The sequence below is a fragment of the Delphinus delphis genome, chromosome 14 (genome assembly GCF_949987515.2).
Source record: "Delphinus delphis chromosome 14, mDelDel1.2, whole genome shotgun sequence".
NCBI classification, from domain to species: Eukaryota; Metazoa; Chordata; class Mammalia; order Artiodactyla; family Delphinidae; genus Delphinus; species Delphinus delphis.
The window spans coordinates 1,973,089-1,999,270 of record NC_082696.1 but is presented as its reverse complement, the minus strand read 5'-3'; the positions used below and the strand labels follow the sequence as shown (position 1 = coordinate 1,999,270).

The following is a 26,182-nucleotide window of genomic DNA, read 5'->3' as shown; positions in this document are numbered from 1 at the left end:
AGTTTTAAAATTATAATAGACTAAGTTTGTGTTCACGTTAGCCTTCTAACTATTTCGTTTGTTGAGCTCTCCTCTCCTAAGCTAAAGCTGTTGTTAGGACTTAGCATCAGGTAGAGACATACACTGACATTCTTAAGGAAATGCTTGATACATGCGCGTCGTATGCAGTGTACGTAGTTGTACGCATATTTAGTATATGTGTGACACGTTTGTTTACTGTTCAGCTGAACTGTATCATTTCTTATTTATTTGGTTAAAATGATGGTATGTGACCTTTATTGTAAAATGCTGTGAAGAACAGAGTATTGTCCCTCCCACCCAGAACTGCTTTTTAAATAGAGCTCAGTAAGTAATTATAGAAAAAGTGAGCTAAAAACAGACTGGTTATGTAGATAATCTGTGTTTCCTTGGGCGGCAGTTATGTTTTTCTCTTTGATTCCTGAGTATGTATTTTTGTTTACAGGATTATAACTGACGATTCGATGTGGCACTTGTGGTCCAGGGGTCTCCATGGCACAACTGGGTTGTGTTATATTGGTACAGGGAAAATGCTGTTGTTTTGACTGATACTCCATAATTAGTAGTCCGTGGCCGTGTGCTGCAGGTAGTGGTTTTTATGCTTAATTATGTTTGAAGGTTTCTTTAAATTGATTAGCTGTTTATGAGGAAGATGTGAGTGTTGCCTTGCCTCTCAGTTCTCCAGCTGAAAAGTTCATGAAACTTTGGTTTTCTCACAGTGGTTTGCAGACATGATTAGTGGTGAGGGCTTGGTGCTCAGTGGTCCGAGGCAGTGAACGGCGACTGGAAGACAGCCATCTGTTTTCGAACTTAGAGGTTTCTAGGATCATCTTTGGGCACTGGGTCTGCCATTCAGGATTTTGCATTACGTGCTAGAAGCTAATGATTGTTTTCTCCTAAACTGAAGTTTTTGAGAACAGGAGCCTTAACCCAGAGGGAGTTGGTGAGTAGCGCCTGACGTAGGATGATTTTCAAATGAATAGTGGAAAGTTGACTTGGTGGGCAGCAGAGACAGGATGAGAATTCATCCATTTACTTCTTTGACAAGTACTTACTGACTGCTTACTATGTGTCAGACACTGTTCTGGACCTTGGAGATGGGAGCACACCAGCAAAGCGGATTAAGCCTGGCCGTGGGAACGTAGATTCTAGTGGGAATTGGCGTTCTGACTGCTTGCTTCATCCTTACGGCCTCCCGGGTAATAAAACAGAGAGAAATTTTTTGTCGGTGTAAGAAACTGATGGATCCGAGATAAACGCTAGCTGTGTCCTACTGGTTACCCAGTACTGGCGACAGCATCTATCAGATGCTTGTTAAAACACGGCTTCCTTCACGGCCCTCTGCCACTTTAGCCAGCGTTTACCGAGCTGCTGCTTTAGGCCGTGCAGTAGGTACACAGGTGACTCAGGTGGCTTCCAGAGAGACTCGTGGTCCGAATAGCTGGGCAGCCGGGGCCCCCGTGAGTCTGACGCGCCCGAGCGCCTGGGCTGCCTGCTGGAGAGCTGCAGCGCTCCGCAGGTGCCTGAAGTTCAGCTCCGCGCAGCACTCGCAGGTGAGCAGGTGACGGTGGGGGGGATGGGGGAAGGCCCGGTTGCCGGCCGGGGTCTGTCTCACTCCAGAGCTGTTCTCTTCACCAGGTCACGCTGTCTTCTTAAGGTGTCGCTGCTGACCGAGCCCAGTCAGCACGCGGAGTGAAATGGACTTAGTTTCCCTGTGTTCGTGGATGCTGACTTGTTACGAGCGACTGTTTCCCTGGACACGTTGTCAGCCAAGCACGTGTCCTCGGGGTTGGGCCGAGGTCCTGTAGGTGTCGTTGGAGGCTTTTGAGATGTGGGCGGGTGCTTCCACTGTCTTTTGGAGGGACAGGGGTAGAAGTCGTTTTCGTCCCTTGCTCTGGGTTGGGCTGTGCTCCGCAGGGAAGGAGTGGGGTGGGTCTCCCTGTCACGGACAGACAGCTGCTCCCCTGCTGCTCGGGGACTCCCTGTCAACTCAGTGTCCCCCTCAGCAATGTGCCCACGCCGCGCGGAGCATGGCTGCCGTGTCCTCCAGCCCAGGGCTGGGGCGGGACGTGCCTTTCCCCCTGGACAGTCGCCTCCCTGCAGCTCACCCTCTCCTTCTCTCCCCTGCATGCGTCTGCATGGCCTCCGTCCGCCGCTCCTGCCTTCACCCGGGTCCCGCGCGTGTGTGCGCGCCCCAGGGAGAAGGGGTCGCTTTGCCTGCTACGGCTGGCGCGCTTCCTGCTACTGTCTCATCTCGAGCACTAACAACCTCGCGGGCAGAACAGCGGTAACTGACCAGATGCTGGATGTGTTGGCTTTTCAATTAATATAAATAACTTTTCTTAAGAGTTTCATGTACTTTCATTTTATCTGTATCTAGTTAACTCTTCCGTATCCAGGATTCATTTCATTTAATAGCAGCTTATTTTGCAGAAATGTCCGGTGTCTTTGTTCAGGCTAAGTTTTAAGTGGGAATTTGGACTAAAGGAGGGAGAGAGCTGTTTTCCTGTCCTTCGACCCTGTGCGCCCCCAGGAGGAAGAGGGGGAGACACGGGGGGGAGGAGGTGCGGATGGGGGTGGGGGAGGAGGACAGAAGGAGAAATGGGGGTGGTGGGTGGGGGAGGGAGCGCCGATCGGGGCCACGTGTCCGGTGACGCCAGGAGGCTGAGAAGGAAGAGGCCGCCACCCACTTAGTGCCGCTCGTGTCTGTATCGTTCTCGCGAGGCGCTCGCTGCCATCGTGAGCAGGTTTAGGGTGTCCTTGGCCTCGGCCTGCCCTCCTGCTTGAGATCATTTCTGGTTGGCGCAGCTGGACCTTCTTACTTGGAACTTGTTTCTCAGATTTTGTGCATTAGCATCTGTCATCTTAAATAGTACATGGAAATACTTCCTTTGTCTGTTTTTATATTTCAAGTGTCATTTTTTACATGTCGATGTAACAATCAAAACTTTCTTGTATATAAAGTTGACTCAGCCTTTCGGCATCTTATCAGTTTGTTGAATTTTCTCCAAACTGATCATACAGGTTTTCATTGGATATTAACCAAACTTGGAGTTTTAGTTTTTTATTCTTTTAAAGAAAAATGGAAACAAGGGATATTTAGTACCTATTTTGATATAATACGTAAGTAGCGTCTAAGACAGGTTTCTGTTGTTATTTTATTCCTGAAAAGGATTCCTTAATGTTTTCACGTGTTGGTTACTTTCACACTGTAAAAGAATGGAGCAAACAGAGAGACGAATACGTTTCCTCTTTTACCTGGTATGTACCGAAAACAGTTTCTTCCCTGTTGTACTGGTTCGCTAAAACGTAAGCGAGCGGAAGCTCTCTGGGGGCCAGGACATGAGCTTACTTTCTCACCGCAGACCTCTGGCGTCCGCGCGGCGCCTGGGACACGGAAGCGCTGGTCAGCACTCCTTAAACGCGTGAGTCCCCCGCCCTCTGTTTGCAAGCGGGCAGCCAAGAGACGCCCCAGGCCGTCGTCCACCCAGCTGCCCAGAGGCAGAAGCAGGCCTGGATGTGTAGACATGCTGTGCAGTGACACCAGAAGTGTCCTGAAAAACGTCCTCAGGCTTTGCTCAGAGTCATCTATTTTAAGTGCGTCCCAAACGTTGGACATTTGACTGGTTGTTGCATATTCCGTTTGGTAACCCCAAATGGTATGCTAACGCTTGTGCAAGCCAGGAGAAGGAAGAACATGAGTATCGGGAGGTGTAATTATATACGCACAAAATAGACTCTGAAGATTTGCTTCTGGGTGGGGCAGGACTAGGCAGGGGCCGGGTGGGGAAGGGTGCGGTTCACCGGGTCCTTTTTGTGCCTTTTGAATTTTGCACCATATGAACGTGGTACGTATCTTTAAGGCAAAAGTATGAAATATTTCTAAAAAGCATTTAAAGCCTCTGGAAGAAGCACTCGTCTGTGTGGTAGGGTTACTTCGGAAGATTTATCTCCGCCTTCAGAGGCACTGCGGATCCATTGTAGCTCTCAAGTGAGGAGAGATGTGCTCCGGTACTTAAGCCAGAAATAGAGCATTTGTAGAATCCCTGTTGTGGAAGGGGATAAAATTTTAAGGTTTTTGTTTTAAGCCACAGTTTTACACGTTTGTTACTGCCTGTGAGGTGACTGTGCTCTTACTGAGGAGGGGCCTTGGATCTCCAAGAAGCTGTCAGTTACATTGTGAACGTTACTCGCCTCCGTTTCTGGGTTCTGCCCGAGGTCCCAGAACTCTGTTTTATCTGCCACGTGAGTGGCCACTGTTTAGGTTATTCAGGATATACCTGTAAAGGTATCTTTGTTTTCTATTATTACTGTGAAGCAGAAAGAAAGAAGGGATTGGGAAGGTTTATTTCTGATCCGTCTGTCGATAGATTTCTGTCACAGAGAAAGGAGAGACTGAGAACGTTTGTATCTCTCCCTTTCTTTTTATATTTCTAAATTTGTGGATGTAAATGTTGATGCAGAAAAGTATATAATACCCATTTATTAGCTCACAAGGTACCCTTCAGAAGCATTCAAAATTCAGAAGAAAGCGAATGTGGATTTTTCTTTCACCCCTAAACAGACATATTTTTCATGTTCTTCTGGTTTTTAAACATTGTGATTGAAACAGTTGTTCTTGATCACTTCTTTGCTGCTTTTGCTTTCTTTATAATTCATTCGTATAATTCTGTGCGAGACCGTGTCGCATTATTCTGTTCTCCGCATTTTTAGTTAATAACTCTTCACTGTTAATACGTTAACGCTTGATTGAGCGCACGCTGCACTGAGCACCAGGTGTGGAGAGATTGTTCTAAAGACCGAGCCGCCTGGGAGCTCGGGTGGGAGAGGTGAGGAAGCAGAGACCCTCACCGGACATGGCCAGTGGGCTTGAGACGAAGTGGCTCTCGGTGCGGTGGGTGCCGGAGAGGGTGCTTCTTGACAAGGACCGTCCTTAGGCTGCCTGTGGTGTTTACAGCCAGCAGAGTGGTAAGCATCCCTCAGGGATTTGGGCTCCGCAGGTCTAGAAGGGAACTGAGTCCTGTCCAGGGAAAGCCCCGCGTGACTCGGAGGCCCCGTTTTGGATCAGTGCTTGGAGTTGAAATAAAGTTGTTTAAACGAGGCTTCAGCTGCCAGCAGATCTGATGAGGATGAGCTGTGGAGCGACGCAGACCCGGGGCCCGGCGTTCAGTGCCTGTGAGACGTGTGTCTCTCGAATGCTGCTTCAGTCTCGTCTTACCTTCACCCAGGTCCCAGAGATCGCTGCAGACCTGTGGTTAGTGTGTGATCTTGTGCACTCTCAAATGAGCAACCGTTCTAACAGCTTGCACACCCATGTTCCTGGCGTCTTCGGTCTGTGAGAGTTGAGACCACACTGCACTAAGATTTTAGCAGTCTGCACTCTGTGTACACTGCAGTGTTTACACTCCTGATCCTGGGGACTAGAGATCTTAACTGCAGCTCGGTGAGCGATTCTGAAGTCGCTGAGGCTCTGGGGCAGCGGGGCCTGCACAGCATGGGCACAGCGAGGCTGCTGCCGTCACGGCCCTGGGACCGTGTCCTGGCGCGTGAGTGCCGAGGCCCGTGTCCCCCGGTGCGATAGCGCTGAGATCAGAATGACCCTTTGTGTTAGGTGGGTTGGGTTGGCAGGCGAGGAGAGGAGGAGCCCATCCGGGGGTCAGTGGGCAGGGGCCGTGGCTCTTGTGGTCCCCCAAAGCCAGCCCGTCAGACAAAGTGATGGCGGGCAAGGGAAACATCTCAGCAGTTCCCGGAAGTATGAAATGACACAGAAGTAAAACCCAGGCTCTCCTTTTGTCCTTCACCCCAGCTCCACTCCGTGGACGTGAGCACTTTTCACGGCAGTTCTTACTGGAGCTTCCTGCCAGGGGTGGCCGTCAGAATCATGTGGGGACACGCGCTGGGGCCTCATCTCTGGGGTCGGTCTGGTCCCGAAGGTCCAGGGTGAGCTGGGAGGTCACACTCCTTCCATCGGTAGCTCCGCTGTGCCTGGCGGTCTGTGAGGAGGTCCGGCCTGGAAGGAGCGTCTCCCTGTCTTCTTCAGAAGGTCCGGGGTGCGCTGGGAGGTCACACTCCTTCCATCGGTAGCCCCGGCGGTCTGTGAGGAGGTCCGGTCTGGAAGGAGCGTCTCCCTGTCTTCTTCAGAAGGTCCGGGGTGAGCTGGGAGGTCACACTCCTTCCATCGGTAGCTCCGCTGTGCCTGGCGGTCTGTGAGGAGGTCCGGTCTGGAAGGAGGGTCTCCCTGTCTTCAGAGTCAGACACAAGTCCAGGACCGTGTGGTGGGGAAACATTTTTTTCTGTGATAAGAAAACGTCGGTATGAATGACAGTGTTAGTACCTTGAATTATATTTTAAACAGAAGCTGATGTGCGTATCTTACTTTGAATTTTGTGTATTCAGTTACTTAAGTTGCATGATATAAATTTGGGGAGTTCTTTGAACAGAAATCCTGAGAATTGAGAACAGTAGTGTTGCTTCAAAGGTAACCTGTTGTTTGCTTGTTTGTTTCAAATAACATGATGAGCACATGCGACTTGGCTAGTGAAGCCCTGTCCTTCTCTCGTCGCAGATGGTTCCGACTCCAGAGACAAGCCAAAGCTCTACCGCCTTCAGCTGAGTGTCACTGAGGTTGGGACAGAGAAGTTCGACGACGGCTCCATCCAGGTGCGTGTCCGGCTGCCTCTCTGCCGCTTCGGTGGGTCACGGGGCAGCGTGTGGGCCTGCCGCGCCGCGGGTGAGTGGAAGGGAGGGAAAGCCTTTGTATTTAATGGAAGCAGCTTGCTTGCTCTGGGTCACGTCTCTCTGCTTCATCGTGAACAGAGCAGAGTGTGAGTGTCTGTCCCACTCCCCCCCAGACCTCCAGGGCTGTTGCTTTTCTCCAAAAGATGGTGATGGTTTTATAGGTTGTTTCAAGATTACGAGATTAAGGGGGATAACGTAAGTGGAATTGCCTGTCACTGGGTCGCACACGCAGTAGGAGGCATTCAGTGAAGTATAGTTAAAATGTTAGCTGAGCCACAGTGCTCAGGCTGGATTAGAGCAGAGCTTAGCGTGCCTGTGCGTTGGGAAGGGCAGGGCTGCTCGCCTCCTGGGGCTTGGGCGTGGGCAGATGTCCCTTCTCTGTATTCTCACTTCTCAGTTGTGGCATGAGGGGCCCGATGACTAATGTCATTTTCAGTTCTAACCCCGTCCTCAGCACAGCAGTAAAACAGGTGAACAGGGATTTGTAGCCCTGATGGTCTGTGTAGATTTACCCATTAATTGTCTAATATTCAAGATGACCACGTTTTGTTTATTTTTTAATAAATTTGTTTATTTATTTTTGGCTGCGTTGGGTCTTCTTTGCTGCTCGCGGGCTTTTCTCTAGTTGCGGTGAGCAGGGGCTACCCTTGTTGTGGTGCGCAGGCTTCTCAGTGCAGTAGCTTCTCTTGTTGCGGAGCACGGGCTCTAGGCTCATGGGCTTCAGTAGTTGTGGCATGCGGGCTCAGTAGTTGTGGCACATGGGCTCAGTAGTTGTGACTCGTGGGCTCTAGAACGCAGGCTCAGTAGTTGTGGCTCTCGGGCTTAGTTGCTCCACAGCATGTGGGATCTTCCTGGACCAGGGCTCGAACCCGTGACCCCTGCACTGGCAGGCGGATTCTTAACCACCGAGCCACCAGGGAAGCCCCCATATGCTTTTTAATGCAGAGTTGTGGTACCCCTTAAATCAAGCTGCTGGATGGTGAAAATATTCAAGTTATTTTGACAGTGTTTATTTAATTAATAAATTAAGGGAAAATTCCCTGAAAGCACCAAAAATCCAGAGTTTATTAGATTATATTTATCATAAAAGAGGGACTTACAGTCTTAAAATTCAGTCTTTAAATCCTCTGTAGTTGGTGATGGACGTTCCTTTGATTTTCCTTCCTTTCAGTTGTTTGGTTCAGGAATCGAGCCCCATCACTGTGACCTCACAAACATGGATGGAGTGGTCACGGTCACGCCGAGGAGCATGGATGCCGAGACCTACGTGGACGGGCAGCGCATCTCGGAGACGACGATGCTGCACAGCGGGATGAAGGTGCAGTTTGGGGTGTCCCATGTGTTTAAGTTTGTGGACCCCAGCCAGGACCACGCTCTGCCCAAGAGATCCGTGGATGGAGCCCTGATGGCGAAGGGTCCCAGACAGAGGCCTGGGTAAGGAGCATCCGTCACTTTAAGAATTCCAGAGTGTTGTGATCGTGCTGAAAATGAAGTGAATTCGCCATAGGTTATGTGTTTTATTGTCTTTTCAAAGTCTGTGGTTTGTGGTTCAGGTTCTTGTTGATTTGGGTTGGTTTCAGAGAAGAAGAAGAAGAAGAAAGAAATGTCTTGACTTCATCTTGAAATTGGAAGTTGTGGTTGGTTTTTACTTTTAAATTTTGTTTTTTACCTAATACTTTTTTAAAAATAAATTTATTTATTTTTGGCTGCGTTGGGTCTTCGTTGCTGCGCGCGAGCTTTTCTCTAGTTGCCGCGAGCGGGGGCTACTCTTCGTTGCGGTGCGCGGTCTTCTCACTGCGGTAGCTTCTCGTTAAGGAGTATGGGCGCCACGTGTGCGGGCTTCAGTAGTTATGGCGCGCGGGCTCAGTAGTTGTGGCTCGCGGGCTCTAGAGCACAGGCTCAAGAGTTGTGGCACGTGGGCTTAGCTGCTCTGCGGCATGTGGGATCTTCCTGGACCAGGGCAGGGCTCGAACTCGCGTCCCCTGCATCGGCAGGCGGATTCTTAACCACTGCGCCCCCAGGGAAGCCCTAGCTGATACTTTAAAACAACACTTTATTTGAATTATGGTGTTGTGTGTTATGAGCCTTACATCACCGAGGTGCTTTTGTTGAGGTGTGCCTTCTCCGTTACTAGTAGTGAAGCACGTTGTTCTTTGTTAAGGAATTCAAGGTATTTGGCTCCACCTAGTGCCTGTCTGAGGACTTGCAACGTGGGCCTGGTGCTGGAAAAGGAAACTCCTTACCGTCTGGGAAAACTTCTCTGAGGGGAAGGGAATAGGACTTCCTTTTTGATAACATTTTGTTCATGAATATACTGCCCGGTGACTATTACCCGTCTTACAGGTTGCTAGGGTGTGGATCTTGGGAAGACCGGGGCAGTAGCTTCTCCCCGGCCCTGCTGAGAGCACAGACGTAGCATCCCAGGGGTGGCGCTCCTCGTTCCTGTGCCGTGGTTTCCTGCGTGAAACCGCGCAGAGCTTCCACCTGGGGCCACGTGGGGATCGTTCCCGTTCCCTCGTGCTGGCCCTTCGCTAGCTCACTGTCGGCACTAGGAGTTCTACCCTGACGGCTGCTGCCAGGCAGTTGAGGACGTCTTGGCCTCTCTTCTCACTCTGTCCACATTGAATCCTGGCGGTGGAGAAGGGTGAAGGGCGGTCGCGGTTGGTGCAGATAAGACGTAACACCACTCCCGGGTGGACGCTCTGTGGTTCGCGCATGTTCGCGTCAGCAGGGTGGATGTAGGGACTGCCGTGCGGGTGTGGGGATCTGACGTCCCAGCGTCTCGCCTTCCAGTGCCAGGGTTCAGCAAGTGACCGAGCCCTTCGTCCCCGAAAGAACCGGCGTGGGTCTGTTCTTCACAGGAAGGTCCCTGTCTCCATCTTTAAACTGGGCGCGCGATAAACCCGTCCTTCCCTACTGTGTCTGGCAGGACCAGGTTGTTTAAATTCCTTTCTTCAGGCTGTATTTGTTTATCAGCCGTCTCCCCATTTCCTGTCTCTTGTCGTGACCTTCCCACTGGCTCTTCTCTTCAGCAGATGGTCTTGCTGAAAGGGTTTCCATGTTAATTAGCAGCTTTCCTTCGCCCCATTTCTTCCTTTCAGAACCAGACAACTGGACAGGGTAAAGCCCGCCTGCTTAATAGCCTCACGCTTATTCCTCGGAAGTTTCTCCAGAGAACTTACCGTGTGAGCAGTTCTTCTGGTGTGGTGTGTATCGTCTATCAGCAGTGCCTACGATTACTGCCTCTTATTTGCAACTGGACTTTACTTCTAGGTTTTGTATCATATTTATTTTGATGGTGTTAGTTGGTAGTGTTACTGTCATAAACACAGTTCTACAAACTGTCTCTGTCCCACTCTTGCAGTCGGCGCTTCAGTTTTGTGGGCGATGTTTTCCTGGGTGAGAACATCCGTCTCCTACTGCTTTTTGCCTTAATGGTTCCTGCTCTGGAGGCCTGCGGTTGTTGATTCTTGTCTTGTCTCTGGCTGAAAGCAGAGTTCGTGTAAGGACATGGAGAACATCTCACTGAGGGGTAGTGCTGCTGTGACATTTTATTTTTATTACATCTTTTTCCTGCAAAACTAGTCAAAACTGCTTAGTGGTTGAATATACCAGTACTTACACGTACATCCATAAAGTAGAACGGACTTTCCTTTTTTATAAAAATTAATACTGTTCTCATGTTAAACCATTATGCAGACTTCTAGGTAGATAACTCAGGTATCCCTTTTTTTCACACATGTATGTGTATTTCTTAAATGAGCTATAATTGGCGTATTAGTTCAGGCGTGTGACATAGTGATTCAGTATTTGTATGTATTGTGAAATGATCACAGTAGTCTAGTTACGTCCATCGCCACACGTACTTATGCAGTTTTTTCCTGTGATGAGAACTTTAGATCTCCTCTTAGCAGCTTTCAGTTATGCAGCACAGTCTCAGGAAATGTAGTCACTGTGCTGTGCATTACCTCCCCAGGACTTAATTATTTTAAAACTGGAAGCCTGTACCTTTTGACCCATTTTGGCCTTCCCCCCACCATCCGGACACCCCTGCCTCTGGTATCCACCAATGTTTGTATCTGTGAGTTTGGTTTTTTTGTTGTTACTGTTTTTTTATATACAGTTTTCAAAGGTCACTTCCCATTTACAGTTATTACAAAATATTGGCTCTGCTCCCCACGTCGTACAACATATTCTTGAGCCCGTGGTACACCCGGCGGTTTACGCCTCCCATCCCACAGCCCCTGTACTGCCCTTCTCCCCACCCCCGTCGTAACCACTAGTTTGTTCTCTGTGTCTGTGAGTCTGCTTCTTTTTTCTTGTATTCACTAGTCTGTTGTATTTTTCGGGTGGTATCTGTAGGATTTGTCTTTCTCTGTCTGACTTGACTTAGCATAATGCCCTCCAAGTCCATCCATGTTGCTGCAAATGGCAAAATTTCATTCCTTTTATGGCTGTCTTGTTGTTCTAAGTTCCACATGTAAGTGAGATCATATGGTAATTGTCTTTCTCTGACATTCCAGTGAGCACAGTTTCTTCACATTCCATTCATGTTGTCACAAATGGCAAGATTTCCTTCATTTTTATGGTTGAATAATATTCCTGTGAGCGTGTATGCACAGACACAGGCGTGCGCGCGCGCACACACACACACACACACACACACACACACACTCCCACTATATCATCCTTATCCATTCTTCCATCAGTGGACACTTAGGCTGCTCCCATATCTTGGCTGTTGTGAGTGAGGCTGCAGTGAACGTGAGGTGAGGATATCATATCAAGTCAGTGTTCTCATTGTCTTCGGATATACACCCGGAAGTGGGATTGCTGGGTCATACAGTAGCTCTTGTGTTAATTGTTGAGGAACCTCCATTACCGGTCTCCATAGTGGCTGCACCGATCTCCATTCCCACCAACAGTGCACGAGTGTTCCCTTTTCTCCACACCCTCACCAACACATACCTCTTGTCCTTTTGATGATGGCCATTCTGGTAGGTGTGAGGTGATGCCTCCTTGCGGTTTTGATTTGCATTTCCCTGGTGATTAGTGACGTCGAGCATCTTGTCATGTACTTGTTGGTGATCTGTATGTCTTTAGAAAATGTTTATTCAGATCCTCTGCCCGTTTGTTAATTGTTTTTTGTTTTGGGAGGCGATGTTGTTACTGAGTTGTATGAAGTCTTTATATATTTTGGATATTAACCCGTTATCAGATATATGGTTTGCAAATATTTTCTCCCCTTGCACACATTGCTTCTTCATTTTGTCGGTGGTTTCCTTTGCTGTGCAGAAGCTTTTAGTTTGCTGCAGTCCCACTTGTTTATTTTGCTTTTGTTGCCTTTTTTGTCAGATGCAAAAACTCATCACCAAGACTAGTGTCAAGGAGCTTACTGCCTATATTTTCTTCTGGGAGTTTATGGTTTCAGATCTTACTCAAGCCTTTGATCCATTTTGAGTTAATCTTTGTGTTTGGTGTAAGATGGTGATCCATTCTCATTCTTTTGCACGTGGCTGTCCAGTGTTCCCAACACTTTTTATTGAAAAGACTGTCCTGTATGTTCTCTGTCATTGTATATTCTTGGCTCCTTTGTCATAGATTAATTGACCATATATGTGTGGGTTTATTTCTGGGCTCTCTATCCTGTTCCATTGATCTGTGTGTCTGTTTTTATGCTGATACCATTCTGTTCTGATTACTATAGCTTTGTACAATAATAATAGTTTGAAATCAGGGAGTGACTTGTTCTTTTTCTTTGTTCTGTCTCAAGGTTGCTTTCACTACTTGGGATCTTTTGTGGTTCCATAGAAATTTTAGAATTGTTCTATTTTTGTGAAAAATGCCATTGGAATTTTGATAGGGATTCCAATGAATGTATAGATTGCCTTGGGTGGTATGGACATTTTAACAATATCCATTCTTCCAGTCCATGAGCACAAAATAACAAATATCTTCCATTTATTTGTATCTTCTTCAGTTTCTTTTATCAGTGTCTTGGAGTTTTCAGTGTACTGGTCTTTCACCTCCTTGGTTAAATTTATTTTTAGGTGTTTTATTCTTTTTGATGCGGCTGTAAATGGGATTATTTTCTTAATGTCTCTGATATTTTATTGTGTATAGAAACACAACATATTTTTGTTATTGGTTTTGAATAACAAATTGGCTTATTCTAACACATAATGTGTTAGATGTGTTAATGTGTTATGTGTGTTAATGTGTTATTCTAACACAATTTTTTAGTGGAGTCTTTAGGGTTTTCTGTATATAGCATCTTGTCATTGCAAATAGTGACAGTTTCCCTTATTTTCTGATTTAGATGGTTCTTATTTCTTTTTCTTGCCTAATTGCTCTGGCTTTGTTGAATAAAACTGGTGAGAGTAGGCGTCCTTGTCTTGTTCCTGATCTTAGAGGAAATGCTTTCAGTTCTTCGCTGTTGAGTGTGATGTTGACTTAGGTTTGTCATACGTGGCCTTTGTGATGATGAGGGATGTTTCTTTTGTGCCCTCTTTGTGGAGAGTTTTTATCACAAATGGCTGTTGAATTTTGTCAGATCTTGTTCTGCATATGTGGAGATGACCGTGGTGTGCCGCGTTGGTGGATTTGTGGCTGTTGAACCATCTGTGTGCGTCCCTGGAATAAATCACACTTGATCATGGTGTATGAGCCTCTCAACAGATGTTTTAGGGCTCTTTCTCCCCTTCGGTTGGGCCTCTCTCGTGAACTGGAATAAATGGATTGCATTCACCCTTCATTTCTGCCAAAGAGCTGTAGCTTGCCTCAGATTATTGACTCTTTGAAATGAGATTTCGTTTATATTCTCAACTAATTTTTCATAATGATAAGTTTAACAGTTTTGGTATTTTTGAGATATTCTTCAAAACTGTTTAGAATTACTCTGGATCTAATTATTGACATTATCAAAAATTTCTCCATTTCTTTATTTGTAGCCTAATGGTGGTATCCGTGAGCTTTTAAAAAACCATCAGCTTGGCTTTCAGGCAGGAGTCAGCTGGGCCTGTGCCTTGTCTTCATGCCCACTCCACCCCCCCACCCCACCCCAGCCTTCCCTGAGCCCACACGTGGGCTCCTGGCGCCTCAGGTGTCAGCGCTGTGTTCACACACCCCGGCCTTCCCTGAGCCCACACATGCCATTTGCCACCTAGAGAGACTCACTGACGGAACAGCTTTCTCTGTTTTCCTTTATGCTTCCTTTCAATTTTTTGTTATTAGTTTTCAAAAAACTGATCTCAAAAAAGGGAGAAGACTCAAGTCAATAGAATTAGAAATGAAAAAGGAGAAGTAACAACTGACACTACAGAAATACAAAAGATCATGAGAGATTACTACAAGCAACTCTATGCCAATAAAATGGACAACCTGGAAGAAATGGACAAATACTTAGAAATGCAAAACCTGCCAAGACTGAACCAGGAAGAAAGAGAAAATATGAACAGACCAATCACAAGCACTGAAATTGTGACTGTGATTAAAAATCTTCCAACAAACAAAAGCCCAGGACCAGATGGCTTCACAGGCGAATTCTATCAAACATTTAGAGAAGAGCTAACACCTATCCTTCTCAAACTCTTCCAAAATATAGCAGAGGGAGGAACACTCCCAAATTCATTCTACGAGGCCACCATCACCTTGATACCAAAACCAGACAAGGATGTCACAAAGAAAGAAAACTACAGGCCGATATCACTGATGAACATAGATGCAAAAATCCTCAACAAAATACTAGCAAACAGAATCCAACAGCACATTAAAAGGATCATACACCATGATCAAGTGGGGTTTATTCCAGGAATGCAAGGATTCTTCAATATACGCAAATCAATCAATGTGATAAACCATATTAACAAATTGAAGGAGAAAAACCATATGATCATCTCAATAGATGCAGAGAAAGCTTTTGACAAAATTCAACACCCATTTATGATAAAAACTCTGCAGAAAGTAGGCATAGAGGGAACTTTCCTCAACATAATAAAGGTCATATATGACAAACCCACAGCCAACATCATCCTCAATGGTGAAACACTGAAAGCATTTCCACTAAGATCAGGAACAAGACAAGGTTGCCCACTCTCACCACTCTTATTCAATATAGTTTTGGAAGTTTTAGCCACAGCAATCAGAGAAGAAAAGGAAATAAAAGGAATCCAAATCGGAAAAGAAGAAGTAAAGCTGTCACTGTTTGCAGATGACATGATACTATACATAGAGAATCCTAAAGATGCTACCAGAAAACTACTAGAGCTAATCAATGAATTTGGTAAAGTTGCAGGATACAAAATTAATGCACAGAAATCTCTTGCATTCCTATACACTAATGATGAAAAATCTGAAAGTGAAATCAAGAAAACAGTCCCATTTACCATTGCAACAAAAAGAATAAAATATCTAGGAATAAACCTACCTAAGGAGACAAAAGACCTGTATGCAGAAAATTATAAGACACTGATGAAAGAAATTAAAGATGATACAAATAGATGGAGAGATATACCATGTTCTTGGATCGGAAGAATCAACATTGTGAAAATGACTCTACTACCCAAAGCAATCTACAGATTCAGTGCAATCCCTATCAAACTACCACTGGCATTTTTCACAGAACTAGAACAAAAAATTTCACAATTTGTATGGAAACACAAAAGACCCCGAATAGCCAAAGCAATCTTGAGCACGAAAAACGGAGCTGGAGGAATCAGGCTCCCTGACTTCAGACTATACTACAAAGCTACAGTAATCAAGACAGTATGGTACTGGCACAAAAACAGAAAGATCAATGGAACAGGATAGAAAGCCCAGAGATAAACCCACGCACACATGGTCACCTTATCTTTGATAAAGGAGGCAGGAATGTACAGTGGAGAAAGGACAGCCTCTTCAATAAGTGGTGCTGGGAAAACTGGACAGGTACATGTAAAAGTATGAGATTAGATCACTCCCTAACACCATACACAAAAATAAGCTCAAAATGGATTAAAGACCTAAACGTAAGGCCAGAAACTATCAAACTCTTAGAGGAAAACATAGACAGAACACTCTGTGACATAAATCACAGCAAGATCCTTTTTGACCCACCTCCTAGAGAAATGGAAATAAAAACAAAAATAAACAAATGGGACCTAATGAAACTTAAAAGCTTTTGCACAGCAAAGGAAACCATAAACAAGACCAAAAGACAACCCTCATAACGGGAGAAAATAGTTGCAAATGAAGCAACTGACAAAGGATTAATCTCCAAAATATACAAGCAGCTCATGCAGCTCAATAACAAAAAAAACAAGCAACCCAATCCAAAGATGGGCAGAAGACCTAAATAGACATTTTTCCAAAGAAGATTTACAGACTGCCAACAAACACATGAAAGAATGCTCAACATCACTAATCATCAGAGATTTGCAAATCAAAACCAGAAAGAGATACCATCTCATACCAGTCAGAATGGCCATCACCAAAAAATCTAGAAACAATAAATGCTGGAGAGGGTGTGGAGAAAAGGGACCACTCCTGCACTGCTGATGGGAATGTGAATTGGTACAGCCACTATGGAGAACAGTATGGAGGTTCCTTAAAAAACTACAAATAGAACTACCATATGACCCAGCAATCCCACTACTGGGCATATACCCTGAGAAAAGCATAATTCGAAAAGAGTCATGTACCAAAATGTTCATTGCAGCTCTATTTACAATAGCCCGGAGATGGAAACAACCTAAGTGCCCATCATCGGATGAATGGATAAAGAAGATGTGGCACATATATACAATGGAATATTACTCAGCCATAAAAAGAAACGAAATTGAGCTATTTGTAATGAGGTGGATAGACCTAGAGTCTGTCATACAGAGTGAAGTAAGTCAGAGAAAGACAAATACCGTATGCTAACACATATATATGGAATTTAAGGGAAAAAAATGTCATGAAGAACCTAGGGGTAAGACAGGAATAAAGACACAGACCTACTGGAGAACGGACTTGAGGATATGGGGAGGGGGAAGGGTGAGCTGTGACAAAGCGAGAGAGAGGCATGGACATATATACACTACCAAACGTAAGGTAGATAGCTAGTGGGAAGCAGCCGCATAGCACAGGGAGATCAGCTAGGTGCTTTGTGACCGCCTGGAGGGGTGGGATAGGGAGGGTGGGAGGGAGGGAGACGCAAGAGGGAAGAGATATGGGAACATATGTATATGTATAACTGATTCACTTTGTTATAAAGCAGAAACTAACACACCATTGTAAAGCAATTATACCCCAATAAAGATGTTAAAAAAAAAAGAAAAAGAAAAATGATAATAAACAATAAAAATGGGAGGTGGAGAAGGAAGGCTCACTTTCTTACCTTTCAGAGTAGAGAGTCAAAAACAAAAATCTGATCTCAAGAGTATTCAGTATACATTGGTAGGAAAAGTTCATAAAGTCACAGTAGTTTTTTAATTCATTAAGCTCATATTCTGGCAGTAAAGTGATTTCTTGAAGGTCTTTGGACGTTGGGATATTTAGCTAGCTGTTCCTTTTGTGTTATAAAGAAGAGACTACCTCTTACCATTGGAGAGTTACTAATTCTATGTATTTCTTTTTCTGTCTCAACAGAATTGTTCAGGAGACAACTTTTGATTTGGGAGGAGATGTTCATAGTGGGACAGCATTACCAGCGAGCAAGGTGGGTGATTGTCTCTTACCTGACAGGACTGTGTTTGTTTCGCATAACAGGACGTCTTTGATGAACTACTGATGACATCCTCGTAAAAGTATTGTACAGACAGACTTTAATAGTGGCCTGCGTGTGGGTGTCCTAACCACTCGTGTCTCTCGTGGTGATACGTGAGCAGCAGACCGTCTTTTCCGCTAAGGCCGGGAGGCTGTGCTCTCTCTCCCAAGCAGTGTGTCCTAGGCCTGTCCTCTGTGTGGCCAGCCTTTCTCGCTCAGGCCACCCCCGCAGATAGCGGACTCCTGCCCTTCTTACCTCAGCCTGGGTCCCGGCTCCCACCTGCCGCTTCACGCCCGTGGGCGCTGTGCTCTCTCTCTTGCACAGTTGGTTTACTTCTGTCCTCGTTCTGGTTCCCGTCTGCTGGGTCACACCCCACACCCAGACTCGGGGACTGAAGCAGCAGCTGTTTTGTTTCTTCGTAGCTGTGCAGGGCGGTTTGGGCTCAGTCTGCTCTGCTGGTCTTGCTGGTGGCTCCTTGTGTGGGACGGCTGGTGGCCGGGACCCCTCGCCCATCTCTCTCCACGGGGGCGGCGGACGTCTTAGTGCCTCACGAGAAGTGCTGAGCTCCCAGGCCTTGCGCCTTCCACTGCGCCGTTCACGGGCCCGGCTCGGGGGCAGGAGCTGCTCGCGTGGGGCTCATCTTCGGGCACCGGGACAGATTTTTAAAACCCTTCCTTCCTGTCCTCTCCAGCTACTGCCCATTTCCTACTCGTGTTCTCAGCACGGTTTCTGGCAGGGATCATCGGCGGTGGCCGTGTCCACGGCCTGCACTCCATCTCCTTTCCTGCCGTAGGGCCGCGCCTGTCCCGGGCACTGACGCCCCCGGTTCCAGGTCCCGTGTGGTCCGTCTCGGCGGTGCCAGCACCGCCCAGCGGGGGCACGCCCTCCGCCCCAGGGCCTCTCTCGCCCCCGTCTCACGGCACCTTCCTCCTCAGTCTGATTGGTGGGTCCCCGTCCCCCCCCACCTGATTCTGAAATTGGGGGCCAAGGCTTCAGACCTCGGGCCCCCCTCTTCCGTTGGTACCTGTTCCCAGCTGACCTTAGACAGTTGGATGCCCTTTGTGCGCGCCACTCCCGTCTTGGGCGCCAGCCCCCCAGACTCTGCAGCACCCGTCACATTCAACGCAGCTGAGACAAACGGAGACTTTCTTTCTCACGCACCTTCTCTCCCTCACCCTTCCCCACCTCGGGGCCTGACGTCCCGTCCTCCAGCGTCCTCGGCATCGCTCGACAGAAACCTGTCGCGGGCCACCCTGGCCCCCCTCGTCCCCTCACCTGGTCACGCCCTCACCCGGTCATCGGCAGGTCCCGCCGGCACGGCCCCTGCCCTCTGACCCGCCTTTGTCTGTCGTCCCCGGGAGAGTCTGGCTGAGGCTGCAGCCGTCCTGTGGCGGAGGGACCGCAGAGCTTCTTAGACGGCAGCCCCTCCTCTGCTCTTCCCTGGCCCGTCATTCTCCTCCCGGCAGCTGAACCGAGGTATTAAAGACGTGAATTAGACGTTGCTACTGCCCTGCTTCCGAAGCCTCTGGGTGGTTTCTTGTCCCGCTGTCACACGGTCGTCGCTCTGTGTCACACAGCTCCTGGGGCCCGGCCCCCTTCCCTCTCAGCTCAGCATGTGCCACCACTGCTTCTGTTCCCGGGACGCCCACCCCCTTCCCACCCAAAGGCCGGGTGGGCCTGCTTCTCGTGGAACGCTCTTTCCACTGGTTGTCCCCCAGCGAGCCCTTTCTTACCTCGGGCTTCCTCTGCAGTCTCCTCCATGAAGGAGTCTTCCTTGAGCGCCCTGGCACTAGTGCACACCGTACGTGACATTCTTTGTGCAGCCCTTGACACCGTATGCTACTTGTTTGTCGATTGACTGTGGAGTGTGAGCTTGTGAGGGTAGTAGGGCTTGTGTGCTCACTGCTGCACTTCTGCTGCTTAGAAAAATGCCTGGTAGTACGTAAAAGTCTCAGTAAAGATCTTCTAAGCAATTTAATGAATAAGTACTCTCAGAACCCAATATAATAACCATCTTTATAAAAAATTTTGCTTCTTATAAAAACGCATAGTCAATATAGAAAACTTGGCTAAATTGAGAAAACGTGTAAAAAAAACTGAAAACAGTTCGTGGTTGGCTTTTGGTAAAATTTTGGTAGATCCTTTTCTGAACTCCTATGCGTGTGTGTGTTCATGTGTATTTTAACATGATTAAATCCTTCTCTACACAGACACACACCTTTCTTTCCTGCTTCCTTCAGCTGTTTTGTGAGCATTTGTTCTAAAAATCATTTGAAAACAGCTAAAGTGGTTTTGTAACATGTTAGTTTATAAACATATCAGTTTATTTGTTCATTGCCTTACCATTATTCATTTATAACAACTTTTTGTAGTCTAAATGTCGCCATCCACTGACCAAGCAATTTTATTTCTGTAGCCATACCTTAACAAAGTAATTAATTACTGTGTGTGAATATATGTGTGTGTGTGTGTGTGTGTGTATTTATACACACACAAACAAGCACAGCTATCCTGACACTTTATACTGATGAACATTTTAAACAACCTAATAAAAATTGGTTTAATGAACCTTGACGAATAGACAACAGAATGTTAATACAGCCATTACAATTCTGTAACATAAAAATAATATTACAAGATGTCTACAGCATTAGAAAAAGTATCTTTTACAGAGTGTAGGCTGTGTAATGTCATTTATGGGAGATATAAAGAATGGAAAGATACATGCTGCACAAGGTTAATTCTGGTAGGTAAGGCCAGGATGATTTTTATTTACTTATCTGTGCTCAGTTTCTACAGTAAGGGATGTAGCAAGAAGTCTTACATAAATTTTTTGCTGCAATGGATTTTTTACCTAAATTTATTGATTCTGTTCTGATTGTTTTCTGAACATCAGTAACTCATCCCTCTGTCAGCCACAGGCTGGCTAGGACTGGGCACTGCTTGGAGGGACTTACATCGACTGTGTGGGGTTGCTTCATAGGTGTCTTTTCCCTGTGTTGATTAAGGGCAGGAAGCAAGCCAGTTTCGGTACTGAACCCTTCACTAGGTTTTGAGCTGTGCTGAGTGAATTCTTACATCCTTCCTTAAAACTCACAAGTAAACAGAGAGCCGCCTCTTCGCGTTGTGCACATACCCTGTCCACTGTGTCCTGACCCAAGAGAACTCCGTGGAGTCAGGTCGCTGCTATTACTGGACTTTCTGCAGGGCCCTGGTGTGTGTGCCCCACGCCTGCATGCCTGTGTTTTAGAGCCAGACGGGGAAAGTGGCCGTGTGTGCTGTTATTCTCTCAGTGACTGTGCTCTTGGGCACACTGCCGTGGACGTGGCATCCTCGGCACTGCTGGGCCCCTCCTGGCCTCTCCTGTCCCTCTGCGGCCCCCCCCCGCCTCCCCTGCGACGCTGACTGAGTGTGAAGCGTGGTTGGTCCGCGTGCTGTGTTTAAACGCCCTGTGTTTCCCCTGGACTTAGAGCTCCTCCAGGCTGGACGGCGACAGGGGGCTGTCTGCCGCCAGCACCGCCGAGCGAGGGATGGTGAAGCCCATGGTCAGAGTGGAACAGCAGCTGGACTACCGCAGGCAAGAAAGCAGGTGGGAAATGGGTGCCTTTGGAATTGTGAAAGGAGTGAAAGTACACCTGGAGAGGGTTTGGGTTAAAGGTTACTCACTCCAGAGGTTTGGCTGACATTTTTAGAGTGTTAGCAGTACTTTAAGGTTATTTCCTTTTCATGTTACTGAATTGAAAAAAAAAAGCTTCATCAACAGTTACATCCCTCGCTTACATGCCACGGCCTCATCCAGGTGAAACGGGAGGCAGTTTGAATTAAGATGTTTCCATGTTAAATGTGCTACTTGGTAAAAACAGGGAGAAAGGGAATTTTTGGAGGATTTTAATATTTGATCATTTTGATATTTAGATAAGACTAATCATTTGACCCATTTCCAGAGGAAATCCTCACGTGTTTAAAAATACACAGAGCCAAGAATGAGGTTGAGGTTGAGTGTCTCAGAGTCACGGAGCGCATCCCGCTGCCTCACGCCCTGACGGCTCCCCGTTGAGAGACGGAGATGAGTCTTTTTCTCTGCTGGCACTGGTCTTGCCTAGTTTTTTTGAACAGAGAACATAGACCTTTTGTTATTTCCTTTTCTTAAGATTTTTAAATGTATCTCACCTTAAGTCAGAATTCTGCTTCCTTGTGGCTTCTAAAATTGTTTCGGTGTAGGAAAGCATGGTGGTTCATTGTAGGTGGTGAGCCCTCCTCGCACAGAAACGGGGGAGCTGGGTGTGAACGCTCTCGTTATCAGCAGTGGAGCCGGGAGCGCTCGTCTTTGGTGCTTTTCAGACTTTTGATGAGGCCATGCTGACCGTTCCCTTTCGCAGATCCAGTAACCAAGGCATTAGCTGAGGCAGGTCGCTTACATTTGGTGACAGGCGACAAGCGACTGATACAGTTCTTAAGGTTTCCGTCTTGCAGCAGAGGGCACTGTACATTATAAGATTTTAATAGCGTTCATCGTAGTAATTAAATCTGTGGACTCATCTGGGAATCTCAAGTTTTTACCTCATTTTTATTATGGGCTTTTGGTTATTATTCAGTATTTTTTTGTGAATTTTTTTACAATTACAATATGAATCATTATACATGGAGAATTTTTTTTAGATATAATAATAAATAGCCTACTTTCTGTGTCCGGACTTGTTTTTGGTAGTATATTCTAGAGTTAGATGTTCAGAACGGTGAATTAGTATTATGAGGAGTTAACCTCATTTGCTTATAAGGTGATCAAGAGGTGTGTATCATAGTTCTTAGCCCATAAATACTTGAATAAGCAAATCATCATTAGGGGAGGGGAAGATTGATTAGGATAATGTTTTTAGGGTATGCAAAATTAATAAGTATATACTTACTAACTTATTAATACATTAATAAATATATGATAATATAGTGTCAGAATAGCCATATGATGATTAATTATATGTCAGAAATTATTTTTTCCTGTGAGCATATATTTTAGTTAAGTTTTTTGCAAGGTCATATTCTTTTGTTTTGCCAAGACTTGTTTAAGTTTTACTGGATATAAATATGTGTTGCTTTGTTGATATGAGGACAGTGATGGAAACAGATGGTTCTTCCCATTTTCAGTCTCTGTTTTTCGTGTACGTAATACATTGTTAGTATAAGCAGTTCTTCTACACTGGTACGGTCATAAAAATCTAAGTGGCTTTCATGAGCGATTAAATCCTAACCTTAGTCAAGAAAACAATTATGAATGATGGAAAAGACTTTTAAAGTACCACTGACACATTTTAAAATTTTTTTCAATGAGAATTTAAATTCCTTATTTTTAATAGATGTGTTGAAGTGATGAAGCATTAAAAAAATTTGGTAAAAATTTATCCAGGTTCACGTTATGGGTATTAAATTGAAAATAACTGCTTAGCTACAATTTCAGATGTTTACAAATACGGCAGCATAAGAAAGACATTAAAATAATTGAGCTTTTGAATTACTTCTGTTTCTAAGAGCATTTTTATACCTAAATTATTGAGTTAAATCCAAATTAATAAATCATAGACTGGATAATAAACTTTGAAGCATGTAATTTGGTGAAAAGAAGGTTTTTTTGTTTTTACTTTTCATGTTTATGATAGTTTGAATGAACTCACATTATATTCTCCTTATTCATCTTTTGGTGCGTGGAGATGAGGATGGAGGGACCAGAACATTTGTTGTTGGAAAGGAATCACTTTAGTTCGCCCGTCTGTACCTGCAGATCTGTAGTCAGCCGTGTTAGTCATCGTACAGCGTGGTCACCGTGCGTGGGGACAAATGCTAACACTGAATGGTCAAGGGGACCTGGAATGGCAGGGGTCACGTGTCTAACCTCTATTGGGAGAGAAAGGCGATGTCTAGCTCTTAGGACACTTTTCTTTTTCCTGTGTGAGAGCTCAGTTTCAAGCTCAGTGTGGTTTAGATTTTCTCTGTGTCTCCCAGCAGTGTCTCTTCATTGTCACTTGAGCCATCGCGGTAGCAGGTGCCTGGCAGCCTGATCTCTCTGCTCCACGCGACGTCTTCATCAATAATAAAGAAACAGGGTCAGATCTGTTCTCCTGAGGGAAGCAGATACTTCAAGGACCTGACCTCTGTGAGGAGCTGGGATGTGGTCACTCCCAGTTCACTCATTTGAACGTTTGAACAGGTTCCACGTGAAAACCAGTCATCGGGCTGTGTGTTATTTGAAAAAATTTTATATATAGACATTTAAGAAATAGTTGCAGAAATCTGCACTGGTTGTCGGTGATGTTATTAGCTAATGTGACCGGATTTTAAGAAATGGCCATTTTCCTCTTTCAGAACTCAGGACGCTCCTGGGCCTGACCTAATACTGCCTGCAAGCATTGAATTCAGGGAAAGTTGTGAGTAATTTCAGATTCCATTGGTAGTGAATTACTTCTTGTTCCATTTTTCTCCATCTGATTTTCATGGGTTTTTTTTGTTCTTTTTTTTTTTTTCTTCTTCTTCTTTTTTGAAATCTTTTCACAGCTGAAGATTCATTTTTATCTGCCATTATAAATTACACTAATAGCTCTACAGTCCATTTTAAGTTGTCACCTACATACGTGTTATATATGGCGTGTCGGTATGTATTGTCCAGCCAGTACAGACCCGATGTCAGTCCTGCAGAACGGACGCACAAAGTGATTGCCATTGTCAACAAGATGGTGAGCATGATGGAAGGGGTCATTCAGGTAAGCGCCAGCCTGCAAAGCCAGTTCAATGACCGTGTTTATAATTTTTAAATCAGTTAAGTTAGTTTTTTTAACATTTCAGATTTGTTTCCATGTTTGACTTCGTCTTAATTTTTTCTAAAACGAAAGTTACATAAGTAGGATTAGAAATTGTGTAGCTTTAAAAGTTGAAAAGAAATGTAAACTTCTTTTCTGTTTCTTCCCTCCAAAATTTAAAATAAGGGAAGAGAGACTGTACATGGTAACATAATGATCATGAAAAAGACCCTTGAAATTACACTAGTTGTGAGAAGGCATTGAGAATTTAAAAAATAATAATAAATTACTGAGGTGAAATTCACGTAACATAAAATGAACCATTTTAAAGTGAGTAGTTGGGTAGCATCAGTACATTCACAGTGTTGTGCAGCCTCCTGAACTTGGTTCCATAGCTTTTCCATCACTCCAGACAGACCCCTCATCCACCGAGCGGTTTCTCTCCATTACCCGCCCCATCAGTTCCTGACACCTCCTTAGAATTTTTTAATGGTTATGAAAAAGGACTTGTTCTTTTATAATGAGCCTACTAGGATGTTGGTAGTTAGCATCTGGGTTTTTTGATAGCAAACTTGTGTAGGTATAATGGACATCGTGACATTTCTCACTTAACGATGAAAATCAGATTCAAATTCTTTCATAAACCAGTTTTAAAGTTTTCGGGAAATTAGGATATTTTCGTGGCAGAATGGTTTGTTTCCTTTAGTACTGTCTTGTCTGTAGTTGATAAAATTGGCATAATCGTTTTCCAGACTTTTAGATAACTTGGAGGTTTAAAGTCCTTAAAAGTAAATTTACAGATTTTTTTAAAAAGTGTTCCTAAATCACTTGTCAACACTATTTATTACTCAGCTGTGAAACTCCAGGTATATAATGTTACATAGCATGGCTAGATGGTTTGATTGTTTTTCTCCTGTCAGGATACTTTTCAAACTAGAAAAGACTAGTTTGAGGCAGACTAGTCTTTTAATTCCCTCAGAACTGTTTTAAAAGGCCAGACATTTGCAAGAAGGGTTTCTTTTATGTTTGAGTGGTTAGCCTGTGAATTTGAGGAGGTTATGAGTCTTCTACCCAAGTGAGGAAACAGATAAAAAGGAAAGTCGTTCTATTTGGATACCATTTTGTTACTCTCTTATTATTTTATAGACAGATGTGGATTTCCTTTCCAGTTGTCATTCAGAGCCATTGTCTGTCTTCCATCGCGTTTGAATTTCAAATTATCAGACTCCCATCAGCAAACTACTTTTGATGGACTTTTCTTAACTAGGCAGTGAAATCACCATTATCAGGACAAGCCTTTCAGACTTCAGATTTAGGTTCAGTATGTGATTGGAGATCTAAAAATCTTCAATTTTTAGAGAGTAATTATGGAATAATTAAAATTCTTTCATTTTTTGTAAAAACCTACTTTCAAAAAACAAGTTACTCCTTTCTAGTATAGAAATAATGCACCTTTAATACATTTTTAAGTTCTCAGCTCTTACTGTTTTTGCTGGTCTTTCTTGTTTTTCATTCTTATTAACTGGTCCAGGAGAATAGACGCTCAAGTTATGTACGTTTAAGTCGTCTCAAACACGCAACGCTGTTACGAGATGTTAAGAAGTCCTTTTCTTTGTAAATCTTTTAAAGAGATCAGTGTATTCATTTGTTTATTGTAGCATCTTCTTTATAGATAAACTCTAGGAATTCCCTTCGTTACTGTGCCAGTTTTAAGAACGTGAAACTAATCGTTTACGCCCTGGGCTTCCAGAGCTGCCTCAGACTGTAAATGAGTGTGTAACGTGGGAATAGCGTAACTAAGTGTCGTACCCTCATGTCGTACCTTCATGTTAGTGTTTTGATTTTTTTTTTTTTTTTAACTATCATGATTGTTTACAAGTTTCTTTCTCTCGTTCTGCTTGGTTTCCCCGCGTCT

General features: G+C 45.0%; 1 protein-coding gene across 12 annotated transcripts in view; it reads left to right on the top strand.

The window, feature by feature from the left end:
- Window positions 1-26,182, top strand: part of AFDN (afadin, adherens junction formation factor) — a 138,756-nt gene that overhangs the window by 64,399 nt on the left and 48,175 nt on the right. For all 12 annotated transcript variants that reach the window (XM_060029640.1, XM_060029638.1, XM_060029645.1 and 9 more), the window contains exons 9-14: window positions 6,584-6,678; window positions 7,928-8,190; window positions 17,365-17,434; window positions 20,953-21,071; window positions 23,837-23,898; window positions 24,026-24,231. In XM_060029640.1, coding sequence (XP_059885623.1) covers window positions 6,584-6,678; window positions 7,928-8,190; window positions 17,365-17,434; window positions 20,953-21,071; window positions 23,837-23,898; window positions 24,026-24,231 — 815 coding nt within the window. The remainder of the gene's footprint in view (window positions 1-6,583; window positions 6,679-7,927; window positions 8,191-17,364; window positions 17,435-20,952; window positions 21,072-23,836; window positions 23,899-24,025; window positions 24,232-26,182) is intronic.